General features: G+C 38.8%; 1 protein-coding gene across 1 annotated transcript; it reads left to right on the forward strand.

Annotated features, from left to right (window-relative positions):
• The first annotated feature begins 4992 nt into the window (after positions 1-4992).
• On the forward strand, positions 4993-9622 carry LOC112168178 (zinc finger CCCH domain-containing protein 55). Its single transcript, XM_024305296.2, has 9 exons — positions 4993-6352; positions 6551-6727; positions 7760-7939; positions 8028-8119; positions 8208-8480; positions 8568-8706; positions 8839-9032; positions 9119-9170; positions 9292-9622. Exons 1-7 carry the CDS (start codon positions 5313-5315, stop codon positions 8990-8992), a joined length of 2055 nt encoding a protein of 684 aa, XP_024161064.1. The 5' UTR covers positions 4993-5312; the 3' UTR covers positions 8993-9032; positions 9119-9170; positions 9292-9622.
• The last annotated feature ends 6644 nt before the right edge of the window (positions 9623-16266 follow it).

The raw sequence follows: 16266 nt of genomic DNA on the forward strand, positions 1-16266 counted from the left end.
TGAGATTTGGGCAACAGAGGATATGGTTTTGCAGAAATGGGTTGGAAAATGTTGGTTTGACCCACATGGATGAAGCCATTGACTTTGATTTTGTGGTGCTGGGTTTGTAGCTACAGCATCAGATGTGAATTTCAAGCTGGATCTAAGCAGAAAGCTCAGATTTCCTCAAAATGGGGCACAATGGCCTTGAAAGCCCAGAATTGCGGTCCCAAAAAAAAAAGGGTCAGGGCTTCATTTAGTTGCAGGAATTTAAACACAATATTATGGCCCAACCCAAAAATTTCAATTCGGGTTCAGGTTCGGGCTCTTTAAATTTGATACATGGCTCAGCTCTACTCATCTTTTTCTTTCCTCTTAATCTCTAATTTCTCATTTCTCTCTATACGAACTCAAATATCACCTTCCAAACTCTCCTTCCTTCTCACCTCCTCATCAATTTTGATCACATACTTGTCTTCCTTCTCTCTCAAAATAGCTTTGAGCTTGCGAAGCTCATTGCGACAAGAATTCCTCTCACTAGAAACTTCTTCGATGACTCTGGTTAACTCACCGTTGCGAGCCGTTGCCTTGTCTCTCTGGTTTTGGAGGCAATTGAAGTCTTCCTCCATCGTCGCTGACTTCGAGAGAAGGTGCTGGTAAGACTGGCGAAAGGACTCGAGCTCGGTGTTGAGGAGATCATGATTGAAGGTTTGTGTGGATCTAGGCGGATCTGGGCCTTTGATTTTAGTTTCAGGTTCCATGGTTTGTAGAGTCTAAGATGATTAGGGATCATACTAAAGAAGAGTAAACAGAGAGTTTTAGAGTTGCTAGTTAACTGATATTGGGGGGGGGACCCCTATTTTGGGGTTAGTCTACCCGATAGTGGCATCGCGATAATTTTAACAAAAAATAGTTTTAATTCGTAATTGCGCATGATAGATCAATGATTTTGCCTGCTCCATTCCCCTTGGGCCTTGGTTCTATGTCTTGATTTGTAGGAAACTTACATAAGTTAGTTTTATGTTATTCTAACTGTTGTTTGGTATTACTACATATTTTTCTATTATCTTTAATCAAGTTGCACAATTACGGTCAATGTTAATAAAAAAGTTTCGATATTATGCATTAAAGATTAAGGATTATGGTCATTCCCCTTGGGCCTCACTCCATGTCCTGATTTGTATGAAATTTACATAAGTTGATTTTTCTGTTTTTCCTATTATTTGGTGCTACTATTTTTTTGTTTTTTTTGTTTTGTTCAAGTTGCACAATTACGGGTTTGATGTAATATTTGTGATTCCCTTGATTAACCAATCAGGGTGTGAAAATTTGTTTCCTCTCTTAAAATCTTGTATAATTTATCATCACTATACTTTCTCTTATTTAATATTTCTATTTTATTTTTAAAGTTTTCTGGCTAAACTACAATGAAATAAACGTCAAGTGTTGCACTATGATGTGGGGGTTGTCAACGGGCCGAGCCCGACCCATCTGTAGCGGGTTTGGGCTAGGCCGGGCCTTAGAATATTTTTACATAATGGCGAGTCGGACCAAGCTTTATTATAAATTTCAATATTTAAGCCCGTCCTTGTGGGCTTTTTCTGGCCAGGCCCGGTAGCCCTCGTTTATTAGGGCCGAGCTGGGACTACATTATTTAGTTCTAAATAATAAATAATTTAATCTACATATAACTTTTTTACCTAGGTAAGTTAATTAGGGTCCTTGAAGTATAGCTTGAAGTATTTAATTTCGGAAAAGAACATGTGCATGCATATACATATATATGGGTATGTAAGTGTGTGTGCGTATTGTCTAATATGTTAGACAATACATGCATATACACACATGCATCAAACCTGTGATATCTAAATTGATATGGACTAGTTTAGAGGTCTGGTGTTTGATTCTTGTTATCCAAATTTGGTTTAATTTGTTAAGAAACTTTGAGCTACTGTCCTAGGCTTTTTGATTTGTTCACTGCTAAATATGTATGCTACATGGCTAGTGTCTTTAATTGGAAACTGGTTTAGTCAACTAAATAGCAATCCCTTAATACTCTGTGTGTGTGTGTCTGTGTATTGTATAATATATATAGTATATAATTGACTACACATAGTATAATCAAGATTCAAAAAAACGCTAGGGGCTAGTCGGGAGGTGGTCAGGGGACTAGCGCCCAGACGTCTAGGCGGATGCCTAGGCGGTTTTGTATTTTTTTAATTTTTATGTTATATATATATATATTATTAAACTTTTGTTTAACTAAACACTTATTTAATTAAATAATTATTTAATTAAATGAAGGAAACATAGAAGCAGTATTTAATTATGAAGCCCACTTGCCCATCTATGACCTATCCCTTCTTTCTCTCTCGACAAACAGCAGCCACACTTTTTATTATATTCCATTCTTCATGTTGTGGTGATCTGATCCTTTCTTCTTCTTCTCTCTCTCTCGACAAACAGCAACCAAGTAACAGCCACCACCCTCCACATTCTCTCTCTTTTCTCTCTTCATCAATTTTTCTCTGTTTCTTCATCGTTCAATGACCGAGTGAATAACCCCACAAAAAGAATGTCGATCTCAGTTATTAGATTTCAAGACTTTGTGGTTTTTCAATTGCTTTTATCAGAGGCATTATCTTGGTTTTCAGTTTTGAATCAACATGATTGAGAGAGCAGGATTTTAGTTTTGAATCAAGGGGACTGAGAGAGGTGGTTAGAGATTCAAAGGACGAGGTTTCAATTGTTTCAAATTAGAGATGAGGTCTCTTTCTAATCCTTGTTTTGATTTTGATGAGAATAAAAAAAAAAAAAAAAAAAAAATATATATATATATATATATATATATATAAATTCAACGCCCAGGCGGAGCCGCTTAGGACCGCCCGGCCTCAGCCAAGACCGCCTAGGCGGCTGCCTGAGAGCCCAACACCCAATCCATTCGCCCAGCCCTTACTCACCTTGATCTGCTGCCGCCCAGCGCCCAGGCGGCACCTAGGCAGCCTGGGCGGCCGTTTTTTAGAACACTGAGTATAATATTTAGTTTGTAGGCTTACGGGTAGGGCCGGGCTGGCTTTTAAGAGTCTTTGGCGAGTCAGGCCGAGTTTTAAATTCCTACACCAAGTCCGGCCCTCTACCCATCGAGGGGGGCTTTTATGTTGGCGCAGCCGGGCTTTTACCTGTCGGGCTTGCGGGCCTCCATCGACCCACTTGATCCGCGGGTTGAATGATGAAGCCTACCATGATACATGTCGTGGTTGTTGCCTAGCAAGGGTGGTGGGTCGCCAAGGAGTAGAGGTGGCAAACGGGCTAGCCCGGCCAATTTTAAGCTGGCTTAGTCTTGCTTGGGCCGGCCCATTTATTATAGTGCCGAGCTTGTGCCGGCCCATTTACTTAAACATTAAGCCCGGTCCGGTCCATGGCCCGAGCCCATATCGTGCGGGGCCGTGCTCGTGCCTACTCACTATAAAGCACGATTGTAAAATCTTAATTTGAACAAATAAAAATTAATTTTATTTAACTATTTAGAATATTAAAATAAATTAAGTTTTACAACATTTTTCTTAATCTTAGATTCTAAAGACTAGTTTTCTAATAATTTTTTATATTCCACTATAAGAAAGAAAGAAAGAAAAAAATAACTCAAAATATATTGTTTTAGTATATTATTGTGAGCTTAATCTTCATTATAATCTTCATTAATATAATGAAGATTTAGTATCATATTATTCTTTCCTTCATTCTATAGTTGTATTATTATGAGATTAGTCTTTGTTAATAAACATATATTTAATATTTAGAAAAAACATATAATGTTTTGTTTCACTATTTTGATAACACAAAAGAAATAACATTGGTGGAATTGTCATGAGATTTTAAATAAAGAGGTCCCATATTCAAATTTCATCATTGTAGTTTTTTAATATTTTTAAAAACAAAATGAAATTTTGTGTTTGTAACGGGCCGGCTCATAATATGTCGTGCTCGGGCCGTGCCGGGCCCATTAAGGGCTCGGGCCGGGCCAATATTCCTAGGCCAAACCCGATCCGTTATTCCAACATGGTCGGGTCTTGCTGGGCCACTACCGGGCTTGGGCCGCTTTTAAGCGTGCCGGGCCGGTGCAGTGCTCGTACTTAGCGACCCGTTTGCCACCTTTACCAGGGAGAGTGGAACTAGCCATCTAGGTGCCCAAGAGAGCAGAAACTAGGGGAACAAAAGGATAGGGATGCCAAAACAAACTGGTTTCAGAAAATCAAATTTCTGGTTCGGAGCAGTTACGTAGTAAAACTGTAAATAGAAATTTTAAGTAGACAATAAAAGTTAAAGATTATTAATAAGGAATCAAAAGGACAAAATAGATGATTGTGTGGAATTAGCAGTCAATTTTAAGGAGTCCAACATTTAAAACTAGCTGCTTGACCAGTTTAACTCTTCCTGTAGATTTTAGTCTCAGCCTCTCTCTCATCCATTCCACCAGCTTTGACACTGCTGTCCTTTTCATCCAAACCCAGATGAAAATATTTCACCACATGGTAATAACATTTAGTAAAAAAGATGAGTGAGCATTGCACCATAGGATTAAATGCAATAATTTTTGAATAGAAGTGTAGCCACTAAGCTATAATCAATTCATTACCCAAAAAACTAAGAATATTTAATTCCCCTTAAAATTGGGTGTTGGACTCTTGAACTTATCAATTTGGCACAGTTTTGTACCCAAATGTTTTTGACTCAATTTTTATATTCAGAACCCAATTTGAAATTCTTTTTGGGTATTAATGGGAAAAAAGTTGAATACTTTTAGGGTGTTTTTATGGCAAGAAAAAGTAATAAAATTTCTTTTTAGAAAAAAAGAAGAATAAGAAGAAGATGGGTGCGTGCGTGGGACAATGTTGGAAGTAGGTTTTATGATAAGGGTTAGGACTATATAATCCCATATGATTGATTATATACGAACAAGATTAGCGTAATTATATAAATAGGCATATGGTAATGGATACACTAAAGAGTGACAAGGGCAGGGGTGGTGTTGACAATTAACCTTGAAGTAGATCTGGAATCTACCACTCTCTCTCTCTCCTAGTCTCGTCTCTCCCCCCGTCTCCCTCAAAAATATAAAGATTAGATTAGAGAGAGAAAGAGAGGGACTTTCCAACTCTACTCAAACAAAAGACCTGCTTGTTTTGCTACTCTCTTCAAACCCTACTCATCATACTCCCCTCACTCTCTTCTTCTGCTTCTCTTTTCTTTCTCACTCTCTGCTTGCTTTGCTTTGCTTTCTCTCTGAGAGAAACAGAGGGAGAGAGAGGGGCAAAAACCCAAAACCCAAGATGGGTTCTTTACAGTATGAAGTCACGAACCTACTGTTCGGAAAGATCAAGGCTTTGGAGCCTGAAAATGCCATCAAAATCATGGGCTATCTTCTCATACAAGATCTTGGCGAGAACGATTTGATGCGCCTGGCTTATGGCCCAGATACCCTCTTGCACTCTCTGATTCTCAGAGCCAAAATCCAGTTGGGACTTTCCTCCAACACTTCGTCATCTTCCACCCCATCTTCTCCTTCCCCTCTAAACCCCATAGCCAGACCCACCAGCGCCAGCAACCCATTCTCACAGTCCTCCCCCAGAATCCCAAACGGTGCTTTTGACTTTCCCAAAAACCCATCTTCTCCTTCCTCCAATTCCTGGCCTCTTTCTGCCTTCCCCAACAACTCCATTAGCCCCAAGTCCAGTCCTCTGCTCTCTTACGACAATATCCGGGCCGGCGCCGGAGCCGGCTCGGTCCCACTTCCCTTGCATTCCAAACACTCCGGCAAGGACGGTGATGTTTGGTCCGGCACTGACCTCATTGACGAGCACCAACTGAGCGACTACTTGTCTTTCCTCAATGACACCTCCTCCTCTTCCAGGCCCGACGATTTCATTGATCCCCGGCTCGAATTGGGCCACGGGGTTCCCGACTGGGCTCACTCTCTCAACAATGGCGACGCCCACTTGCACAGGAGGAGCTATTCCGCCAGTGACGCCTGTTTCGGGACCGAAGACGCCGCCCTGGGTGGCGGCTTCAAGCCCTGCCTCTACTTTGCTAGAGGGTTTTGCAAGAATGGGAGCAATTGCAAGTTTGTGCATGGCGGTTTCGGCGAGTCGGTCGATGCCGGTGCCGCTGGTGGTGGTGGCATTGTGGGCTCCCCGAGTAAGTTCGATGGTTTCGAGCAGCTACAGCATGAGGAGATGCTGAGGTTGAAGGCTGCTGCCCATCAACAGAGATTAGCTGCTGCTGCTTCTCAGTTTATGGCTGGAGGAGGCCCATCTTCTCCTTACAACAAGTATATGAATTTCCTCTTGCAACAGCAAAATGATCCCCAAAGGTATACTAGAAACGGCCCTTTCTTTTCTTTGGGTGGTATACTTTGCGTGTACTACTTGGTAATTGTGAGTGTAGTTTGAGACAGCCCATTTTGCTGAATACATGTAAAGGTTATTGATTGCGACTGTGTCTGGTTATTGAGTCATTTTCTGTTTGGTTTTAACTTGTTATTTTTGGGGTGCATTCTGTTGAATTGTAGAGCTGCGGCAATCATGATGGGGGAAGAATTTTACAAGTATGGGCGGTGCCGACCTGAAAGGAACGACCTTTTGGCAATGGCTTCTGTTGAAAAGGCCACCTCGGCTTCCAGGCAGATCTACTTGACATTCCCAGCTGAGAGCACCTTTAGAGATGAAGATGTTTCGGAATACTTCAGGTAGCATCATACATTTTCAAGTGTAAATTTCTAAGTTACTGTTTTGAAAGTCAGCTAGCACGAGAAGAAATCCTAGGCTTTCTGTCATTGTGTATTGTCAAGTGTCTTAACCTGCAAGTATTGCACTCAACTTACCCAAAAGCCTTTTATAAGAATCTTGCGATGTTATGGTGTGTCATCCTCAGTTTGATTTGGCCTTCAACTACATTGTGTACCCTGATTATGCAAGGATCTGATTATCTGCTGAGGGTCTTTATGTTATCCTCTATACCTCCTAAAAATTTGTCTTTAGTAGCCATTTCTGCACAATGTCTGAGCTTCTATTTTCCCAAAGCCATTTCAAACTTATAAAAGCTGCTCAGTCATTTCTCTAACTTTGATCAAAGCTAAATATTTTTATCTAATTCTCTAGAAAACTAGGATTTTGGGCTTGTGTCAATTTCATCTGACTACCACATTACCCACTAAGTATAGTCAATAATGAGGTGGTCCTGATTAAGAAATACGTTCACCAAACAATTTTGAACTTCAATTTGTCCTCGAGGGAGGGGAAGCAAGGAGAGAAAGGGTCAGGAGTGCTGTCTTTGTGAACTAGCATATCATATGCCAATTCGGATATTTCTAAGGAATGCTTTCTGAGTTTATTAAATTGTATTTTGGTTCTCTGTGGACTGTGCTGAGACTACAAATCTACTGCCAAAAGATATACCAGAGCTGGTGTATTGTTGTTTGCATGAGCTAGATATATCTTTTCTGTTTTTTGCTAAATCAAAGGCGTGTCATTGTTTGTATCTGTCAAATAACTTAACCAAGTATCGTTGCTTTGTATTTCATGTGAATTTTTTTTTCCAAGATGATAGGTTGCTGTTTCATATTGTTGTTTTGTTTTACTGTTAAGCAATGGAGTTAATTATTTTTTACAAGAGTTGAGGATTGTTGAGACTATAACGTTTAAAAATTCTAAGACTATAATGTTTAGAAATTCAAAGTTAAGGATTCTATTTAAAGTAGTTCTGTTTTGTAAATTTGAAGCAAGTATGGGCCGGTTCAAGATGTACGGATTCCATATCAGCAGAAAAGAATGTTTGGGTTTGTTACGTTTGTCTACCCAGAAACTGTCAGGCTCATATTGTCCAAAGGGAATCCACATTTTATATGCGAGTCACGTGTTCTTGTCAAGCCCTATAAGGAGAAGGGAAAAGTCCTGGATAAGTATGTTCATAACTCATCTGGTACCTATTTTTGTGCTTTTCCTTTATTGACTGCTTGTTTTAATGCTTTAATTGCTGAATGTCTGCAGGAGGCAACAACAGCATCAAGAGAGGGGGGAATTTTCACCATGTTTGAGCCCTGCTGGTCTTGATTCCAGAGATCCATATGAGCTCCAACTTGGTTAGTAAAACTCAAACGAGTGCTTTTTCTTTGGAATATATACACATTGAGAAAGGGGATGAGTAATTGTTTGAAATGGCTTATGTAGGAGGAAGAATGCTCTATGATACACAGGAAATGCTATTGAGAAGAAAATTGGAGGAGCAGGCTGAATTGCAGCAAGCCATTGAACTCCAAGGGAGAAGACTAATGAATCTGCAGCTGCCTGACTTCAAGAATAACCGCTTACCCCAGCACTATCTACCCCATCACTTCCGCAGTCTATCTGTGGGTGCTCCTGTTCCCTTGAGCCCTCAATCTCATGCCCAGATCAATCAAAATGTCATTCCATTTGATAGCATCAAACAAGAAGTTGCGGAAGGTATTTGACTTGACGGTTGAATAATATACATATACTTAATTTTCAAATGAAACTTTGTGGTGCTGAATATAAATGTTATCATTGCAGGCCTTGGTGATATGCCACCTGCATCATTTTCTGTATCTGCCGCGGTTTCTGAGCAGCAACTTCAGAAGGAAGTCAACAATGCTAGTGATGAAGGCAAGGAGCAAGGCTCAGATGTTGAAGCTCATGATCTTCATGAACGGTATACTTCATTATTATATCTAGGTTTTGTGGAACTTTATTTTCTAGTTGAACTTCTATTTAAGTTCAGGTCCCTTCGGCATTTTCTAATGTTATTTTGTATTGTCTTCTGTGGTGGTTGTCATGAAAGCAGTGTGGAGCAGGTCCTTCCTGATAGCCTTTTTGCGTCTCCTAAGCATTCAGGTGGAGATCATACTGCAGCAGGAGATCTTAATGAGTCTGTCGTAGTTTCTGAAAACAACTCATCAACATCTGTCAATCCTGCTATTTGCACGGCTTCTCAGTAGTGCTCCTTCTAAAGCCAAGGGGCTACCTCTGCTTTCCATTGTGAGAACTCTCCCTCTCCTCTTAGGAAACGATAGTTGATTCAAATTAGTTCTGACTTGGGTTTTCTTTTGGTTGCTTGCATGAAGCTTTTGAAGTGTAGCTAATAATGGTGAGCAAGGCAGCAGGGATTGACCTAGGGTAAGATGGACTATTTTTGTTCTCTCAAATTCCCTAGATTATTTAGGGGGTTGTAGTGGTTGTGCAATCAAATAGTCATCATTGTTTTGATGTTGGCTTATGTTTTCTTCTCTTTATGCAGAAAAGTAGGAGAAGCACATAAAAGGAAGACAGCCTCTAGATGTATAGCTGAACAATACCTACATCAAAGAGTAGATCCATAGAGAAGATCTCGACGACGACGAGTTCGCCAGTGTCATGAAATACAACATACTGCTAACAGCAAGCAAAATAGATATTTCCATACATAATGGGACAAGTGAAAGAGTAGGATTTCTCTCTTTCTGTGTACCATCTCTGTAGGTGTGTGCTCCGATCACACAAGCTAGAGCAGAACAAGTATAATATTAGCTAGTATTGTATCTTTTGTATGACAATTATCTACCATATAAACAACTTTTCGTTCTCTACTACCTTCTTTGCTCTTCTCGTACCATTTTTTCTTTTCTAAACCCTACTGGGTGTTTCGGAATAGGGTTTATGCTGTTCATAAACACGGCAAAAGTTTGAAGTAGCTGCTGATAGCCAGCAGCACAATGATGATATAGATGGGGCAAAAGCTTTGGTTTTGTTTTCTCTCGGGTCATGAATGATGATGATGATGGTTGCATCTGTCTCTTACTGCTGCCTCACTCTCACTCACATGGTCACCGAATGCAGGGGTAGAAAGGGAATTCACATAAATTTGATCAAAGCCAGGTTTTAGGGAGAAGATTTTGTCACATATTGTTTTCTGCGACCATAAAAACCCACATGTGGGGGAAAGGAACAAAGTGGTCACATGGGCGCTGACATCAAATGTTAAATGAGGGTGGGGGTGTATCAGGCTTATCACTCCTATCACTTTCGGTTTCTGAATGGGAAAATATGTTTGTTTCTGAATCTTTGTTTTTCTGGAAGCTGGCTGGAAGCTGGAACCCCTTCTTCTTCTTCTTCTTCTTCATGTGCCTCGCTCGTGTTATATGGCTGTTTTCCTTTTTTTTCCACACAATTTCGTAACGCTTTCAAGGCTTTGCGTTTCAATAAGACAGGGAAAATGAAACAGAAAGTGAGTAAAAGGGGGAGGCAGAATGCCAATGTGCGTGCGTCTGATACTTCTGTTTTGTTTTAAAGATTTTTAATAATGCACTTTTGGTCTGTAGTTTCTGGATTTAAGTGATTTTTGACCGAAAATTTAACTTCCTTGAAAATAAATTAGTTGGTTGATTATTCATTTTTTTTTCCCGGACTTTACTCATGGCACTCAATTTTTTTTTAATGCAGGTTTCCATTTCATTTACAATATTGTTCTACCGGTTGGTAACTTGTACCAATATTGATATAATCTCATCCATTCAATATTAGAAGATTGCCCCATGTTACTGTTGTAATTTTTCTTCTTTAATTTACCATCATACTCTTATTTATTAGATTATTTTAATAAAGCAAGGATATTTTAGGTAGTTTAATATTTTTAACCAATAAACCTTGGTTTCTTAAATTAATCTGAGGACCCTTAGATACTAGGTTGTTAACATACACTAAATTTTAATTTATTTCGTTAAGAAAGGAAGGAATTGAACTTAGCACATATGCTAACGCTTTCAGTCATTCATGTACTATCGTGAGGTAGCTCTTCTGACAGTTGGGGGGTTAGAAGGCGCTTTGCACAATGTCGTTTCCTGCTTGACTTAGTTTTACTGACACCAATAGTACCTAGTTACAAGCTCACCCTACAAGACTCAGCAGTCATGTCAGCACATTTGCTAACACTTTGTTGAAAAAAAAAAACACCTTGTCACTAAATTAAATGGTAGTTAGCAAATATATTAACTTGCATGGTGGGTTAAAAGTTTTCATAAACTTAGCTCTAAGTGCACATATCTTTTACTCATCATACCAATACATGGATATTCTGTTAACATCAATTTATGTATCCATTATTTCGACTAGAGGGTGTTAGTGAAGAAGTGTTCTCCCTAATTAAGTTTGGCATTAGAGTGCTTAGCAACTCAATATTAAAACTTCTTTAATAGTTGAGGGACAAGATTGTTTTTTAAGATGCTTTGGGTGACTTTCAGGATGCATAAAGAAGCATGTTCCAATTTCAACGAAATTGCTGATTGCCTCAAAACGGATAAGGTATAGTTTCCCTTATTCCGTTGTATAGAAGATTTCATGACTATGACCACAACTATGATCATTCAGGGTTCCATAGTCTTTACTTTTCAAGTTGGATACAAGATTGCAAATGATACCCTAGCCTACATGGGGGAACACCTTTATAATCTTTTATTTAGTGAAGAAGTTTATGAAAGATTATCATCTTATATACTAATTTTTCAACCGTTTTGCATCGCTTCTGATGTTAATGGTGTTAAAGTACATTCCAAATAATGTATGATGTTATAAAACCATGAATTTCTTACTTTGAGCTTGTTGCTCCATCTAAGTGTATAAAAGCAAGATACGAACGCACACAGATTCAACAATATACTGGATCTTCAAAAATTGCTAAAATAATAACTTGAATTTGCATACCTTTACTTTCCTCGGATTATCGGCCACAAATCTCTCAAAATTGAGGCTTTCGCCTTATTGATGAAGGAAAAAGAGCGCTGTGGTGGTTCGAGGATGAGAACAAAATGGAGGAAGGAGAATATATATATATATATATATATATATATATAGAGAGAGAGAGAGAGAGAGAGAGAGAGAGAGAGAGAGAACAAGGTTGAAGGTTTTTCAAACATGTAGATATGGGAAAGATATAAAGCGTATAGAGTGAGGAATTTTCCGCAACAATGATGTATTTCTCAGAGCTAACCCCAACATCAAAACTTCAAAATCTATATTATAATAAATAGAAGAGATTTTGTCAAATTTAATTGAAATAAAGATCAAGATATCAGTTTTTTAGTCAAACGTTCAAAAATTGAAGTTTTTAAAGTAATTAATTTGAATATGCATTTTCTCACTTTGCAATCTACAATCTACATTATACTCCATCCTACTTATGTGCATTATTGCTTTTGATCTATACTATATTTATGAGAACAAATGTTTTCAATTTTTGTTTTGCAATTGTTTGAGTTTAGATCTGGGACCCGCGCCTTCTGATGGACTTTGTATAGAATTTTGGGATCTCGAATGTTTTAGATCTCAATTTTCAGTCTTGCATTGCTATTATTAATACCCTCAAGGAAAAATGTTTATTTATTGAAATGCGTCTGCTAATGAATTATAAGAAGATTTATTGTAACTGTCCACTTAGTTTGCTCTCTATGAGCTTCACTAAATAGATGGTGTACTAGGTGTAACAATAGCTCTTTTTGATAGCTACACAAGGCTGTCAATTTATAATAGTGCATTTTCTTATTGAATAAAACGATTGATCTCTTTCTCATAAAAAGAATAGATATTACAATGCTCTATGCTAAGATTTTCTCTTTGCTCTTGAGTGGCGATTTTCCTTCTCCGACGGACAATCTGGGATATTGCTTTCCCTACTAGGCCTTATGTTGACCTAGGTGGGTTCTTATGGACATCGACTGTCGAGCCATGGGTTGGGGGGTAGTTTTGGACTAGGCGTTTTGTGCGTTGCCCTCATGTTCGATGCTCATCTAGACAGTTCTTTTGCCCAGCCGAGATTATCGGTTGATGGTTAAGATGATGTTGTGTCTTATCTATGTTTTCCTTTCCTATAAATCTCGGCATTGGGAGGTTTGGTTTGCATCCCTTGGGTTTTGCTTCTTCTTCTTATAGTAACAGGGCATTAGACCAACTTTTTGATCATATTTTGGCATTTCAATCATTCAGTTTTTAGGTCCTAATATGTAGAACACTTCTGAAAATTATTCAGTCAAATTGATTATCGTTAAGACATTCGAAACGGTGATTTAAAATTATAAGTATGAACGGTTCAGGTTTGACAGATTTGGTTCGTCTATTGATTTAATCTAATTTGATACCTTAACGATCACTAATTTGGCTAAAAATTTATGGAAATCATCTACAAATTAGGACATAAAAACTGAATGGTTGCTATGTCGAAATGTGATCGAAAAGTTGGTCTAATGCCCTATTCCTAAAAAAGACCAAAAAAAGAGATCCCTTAGTGGAAGGGCCCTCATATATATATATATGGTGCATTCACAAGCGGTTTATGAAGAACTATGTCAGTATCAAACTGTCAGCAAACTCTTCTTGATGAAGTTTAAGGTATCTAACTCGCTAAAACCAATTGACGAACTGAATCTGTCAAACCTGAACTGTACTAACTTTAAGGCAGTTATCAATGACTTAACGATCATCACTTTGACTAAAATTTTGCACAGATGATTTATACATTAGTACCTAAAAACTGAACGTCGAGATATGAATATGCGATCGAAAAGTGACCATAACCTCTACATCCGCACTTTAATTTCAAAGCGGAGCTCCGCTCTAGATAAGATATATATATATATATATATATATATATATATATCCCGTTCTAGAGAGGACCTCCTTACTTTAAGAATTTGTGAGTTTGTGACTTTTCACTATTTTACACTAGTATGTGACCTAATTTAATGATCTCAACTATTAATTGATCCTTTAGATTCCTATGCAAGAATTGTGTCTACAAAAAATTAACCAAATTCATAATCATTTGGTCATTCAAAATTGTGTAAACAAATGTGGTCCATTAGATAAAATTAAAATGAATATTGTGCTAATCAAATGGTTAAACGTTTTTGAATTTGACTAATTTTTTTGTAGGATTCATATGTGTGTATGTAACTAGAGGATAAATGGTCTGGATTATTAAAATACAGGCTAAAATAAAATCATTCTCACTTTTCAAGTTTAAGAAGAACTTGTCTAGATCATGCTTTATTTTTCATTTCTTGTAGAAACTCTTATCATACACATTTTTATGATCTCGATATGCACATGTTAGGAATTCTATGTTCAAGTCCATGTGAAAATGTTAGTAATAGTGTTGTTAATAGTCAATAATGTGTTTGGTTATTTTATTGAGGATCAGTAAAACTTTTGGTCGTTATAGGATGATTAAGAAGATTTGGTTTTAGGTTCCCCCAATTTATTAGCAGTTTTATGTATTCTCTTCAGAAAATTCTTCCTCAGGGCAATGGCTTCTTGTACCTCCTCCGTTGCTCATCAATGGTGGCTATGGCATACTTTCGGCTGCTTATTCTCTTCTTCTTGGCATTGGGTGGCTTTGATGTTGGGTTGGATTCTAGGTTTGGAGGCGTTGTTTTGGCTACTACATCCAAACTCGGTGGTGATGTGCAAGATGAGGCCTTGGGTGTTAGGATGGCATCTTGGTGGTGGAAGAGTGGGTGATCCGGTCCTGGTTGGTCAATATTGGATCAGATTGGTTGTTCTAGATTGGATCTATAAGGTACGGATAGTGACAAAGTTATTGAGAGTGTACGTCGGTACCCTCGATTTAATGGCATGCAGTTTTGCTCAATCTCGGGATCTGCTATTTTCAATGGCGACGCTGAGGCTAGTGGCTCTTGCTTTGTTAGTTGGTACCAAGATATTGCTCTGCTTTGCTCAGGCTCTGTTATTCCGACTGTGGTGAGGGTGGCTACCTCAAGCTCATTAGAGGAGCCGATCTATTGGTGTTTGTGTGGTAACCAAGGAGGTGTTGGTGGCTGTGCCTAGTGCGGCGGCTTCCCTACACATCCCAAAGCTTAGAGTGATTGGGCATTTTGGGCCTTGAACTGGGTTGTGAGGCTTCTTTTTAGAGCAAGTTCACCTGTAGTCAAGAAATGTCAAAGTCGAAAAGTCAAGAATTTGACCAGTCAAGGAACTGTTCACTGCCACTGGACATGAGTTTCCACCAGTTTTTTTCTTGACCAGTCAAGACTGTTCATTTTCACTGTTCATCAATTTTTTCTTACATAAATGAAAAATTAGGAATAAGTACAACACAACGTTATTTAGTTGTTGTACGAGAAATTCGGTTTCTAATTGATTTTTATTTTCGAAACAAACGTTATTTAGGGGGTCGTGAATATTGACTTTTTATACGTTCGGAATTTGGGAAATTTTTCTTTATGAAAGTTGTAGAGCTCGTCGATACGATCTCATGCATATATGGAACGCAATATTTGGAGTTCGTATGAATTTATTATGAATTTTTAAAATCTGAAAATTTTCTATAAATATCAAAAAAAAAATCTGGGACGAAAATTTTTCTTTTTTTCATTTCCCCCTCCGGTTCTCTCTCTCTCTTGCACGCCCCCAGACCCGACTGGTTTCGTCTGACCCGACCCGCCTTTTTTCTCCCTCCTCCGGCGTCCTCCGTCCATGGACCAAGCTCCCCCGAGGTCGCCTCACCTCGTCCGGCCGCTCCGTGGCGTCAGCCCGCCCAGACGTTGTCCCCAGGCCGAAATTGAAGAAAACTAGGCGGAGCAAATTGTCCTCCGGCTAAACCTCATTCGTGCGTCACCTGAGCCAATTTCTGCCTTCAACGCGTCATGCTTCATGGGAAAGGAGATGACGTCAGCCACGTTATGCTTGGGCCGAGCTGGCAGCCCCTCAAACCCAGTCAAGAATTTAGTCATGATCTTGCCTTTTTTTTCCGCCTCAGTCAAGAAAAGCCAAGAGATGGCTGGGCAAGCTTTCACTGGTGGAAGACCAAAATTCATTGTGGCTGGTCACCACATCACTTTTCCTTGCTGGAGCCCGGGCAAAGCAAGACCGGTGGAGTTTCTCTTAGGCCCTTGCTTTGGACTACCCCTTTGGTGTGGGGTTGGGGCTCCATGGCTCATAGTATTATTTAATTTTTGTATAGGTCGCAAAGTCCAGATGTGGTTGGAACATTTTATTTAGGGTCTTTCTAAATGTACCCAACAAATTTCTATGTAGACCTATATTTGTAAATCAATTTTGCATGAAAATATATTTATATCTTCGTATGAAATGACAATAATAGTCATATAATTTCCACTTTTACACCTATATTTGTATCCAGCAATCTTCATCCCTTCCCCACAAACTCTTGAAGAAGAAAGCCCGATTTGAATGAAAATGGTTATAAGGTGGAAGGAGAAGTGAC

The sequence above is a fragment of the Rosa chinensis genome, chromosome 5 (assembly GCF_002994745.2).
Source record: "Rosa chinensis cultivar Old Blush chromosome 5, RchiOBHm-V2, whole genome shotgun sequence".
NCBI classification, from domain to species: domain Eukaryota; kingdom Viridiplantae; phylum Streptophyta; class Magnoliopsida; order Rosales; family Rosaceae; genus Rosa; species Rosa chinensis.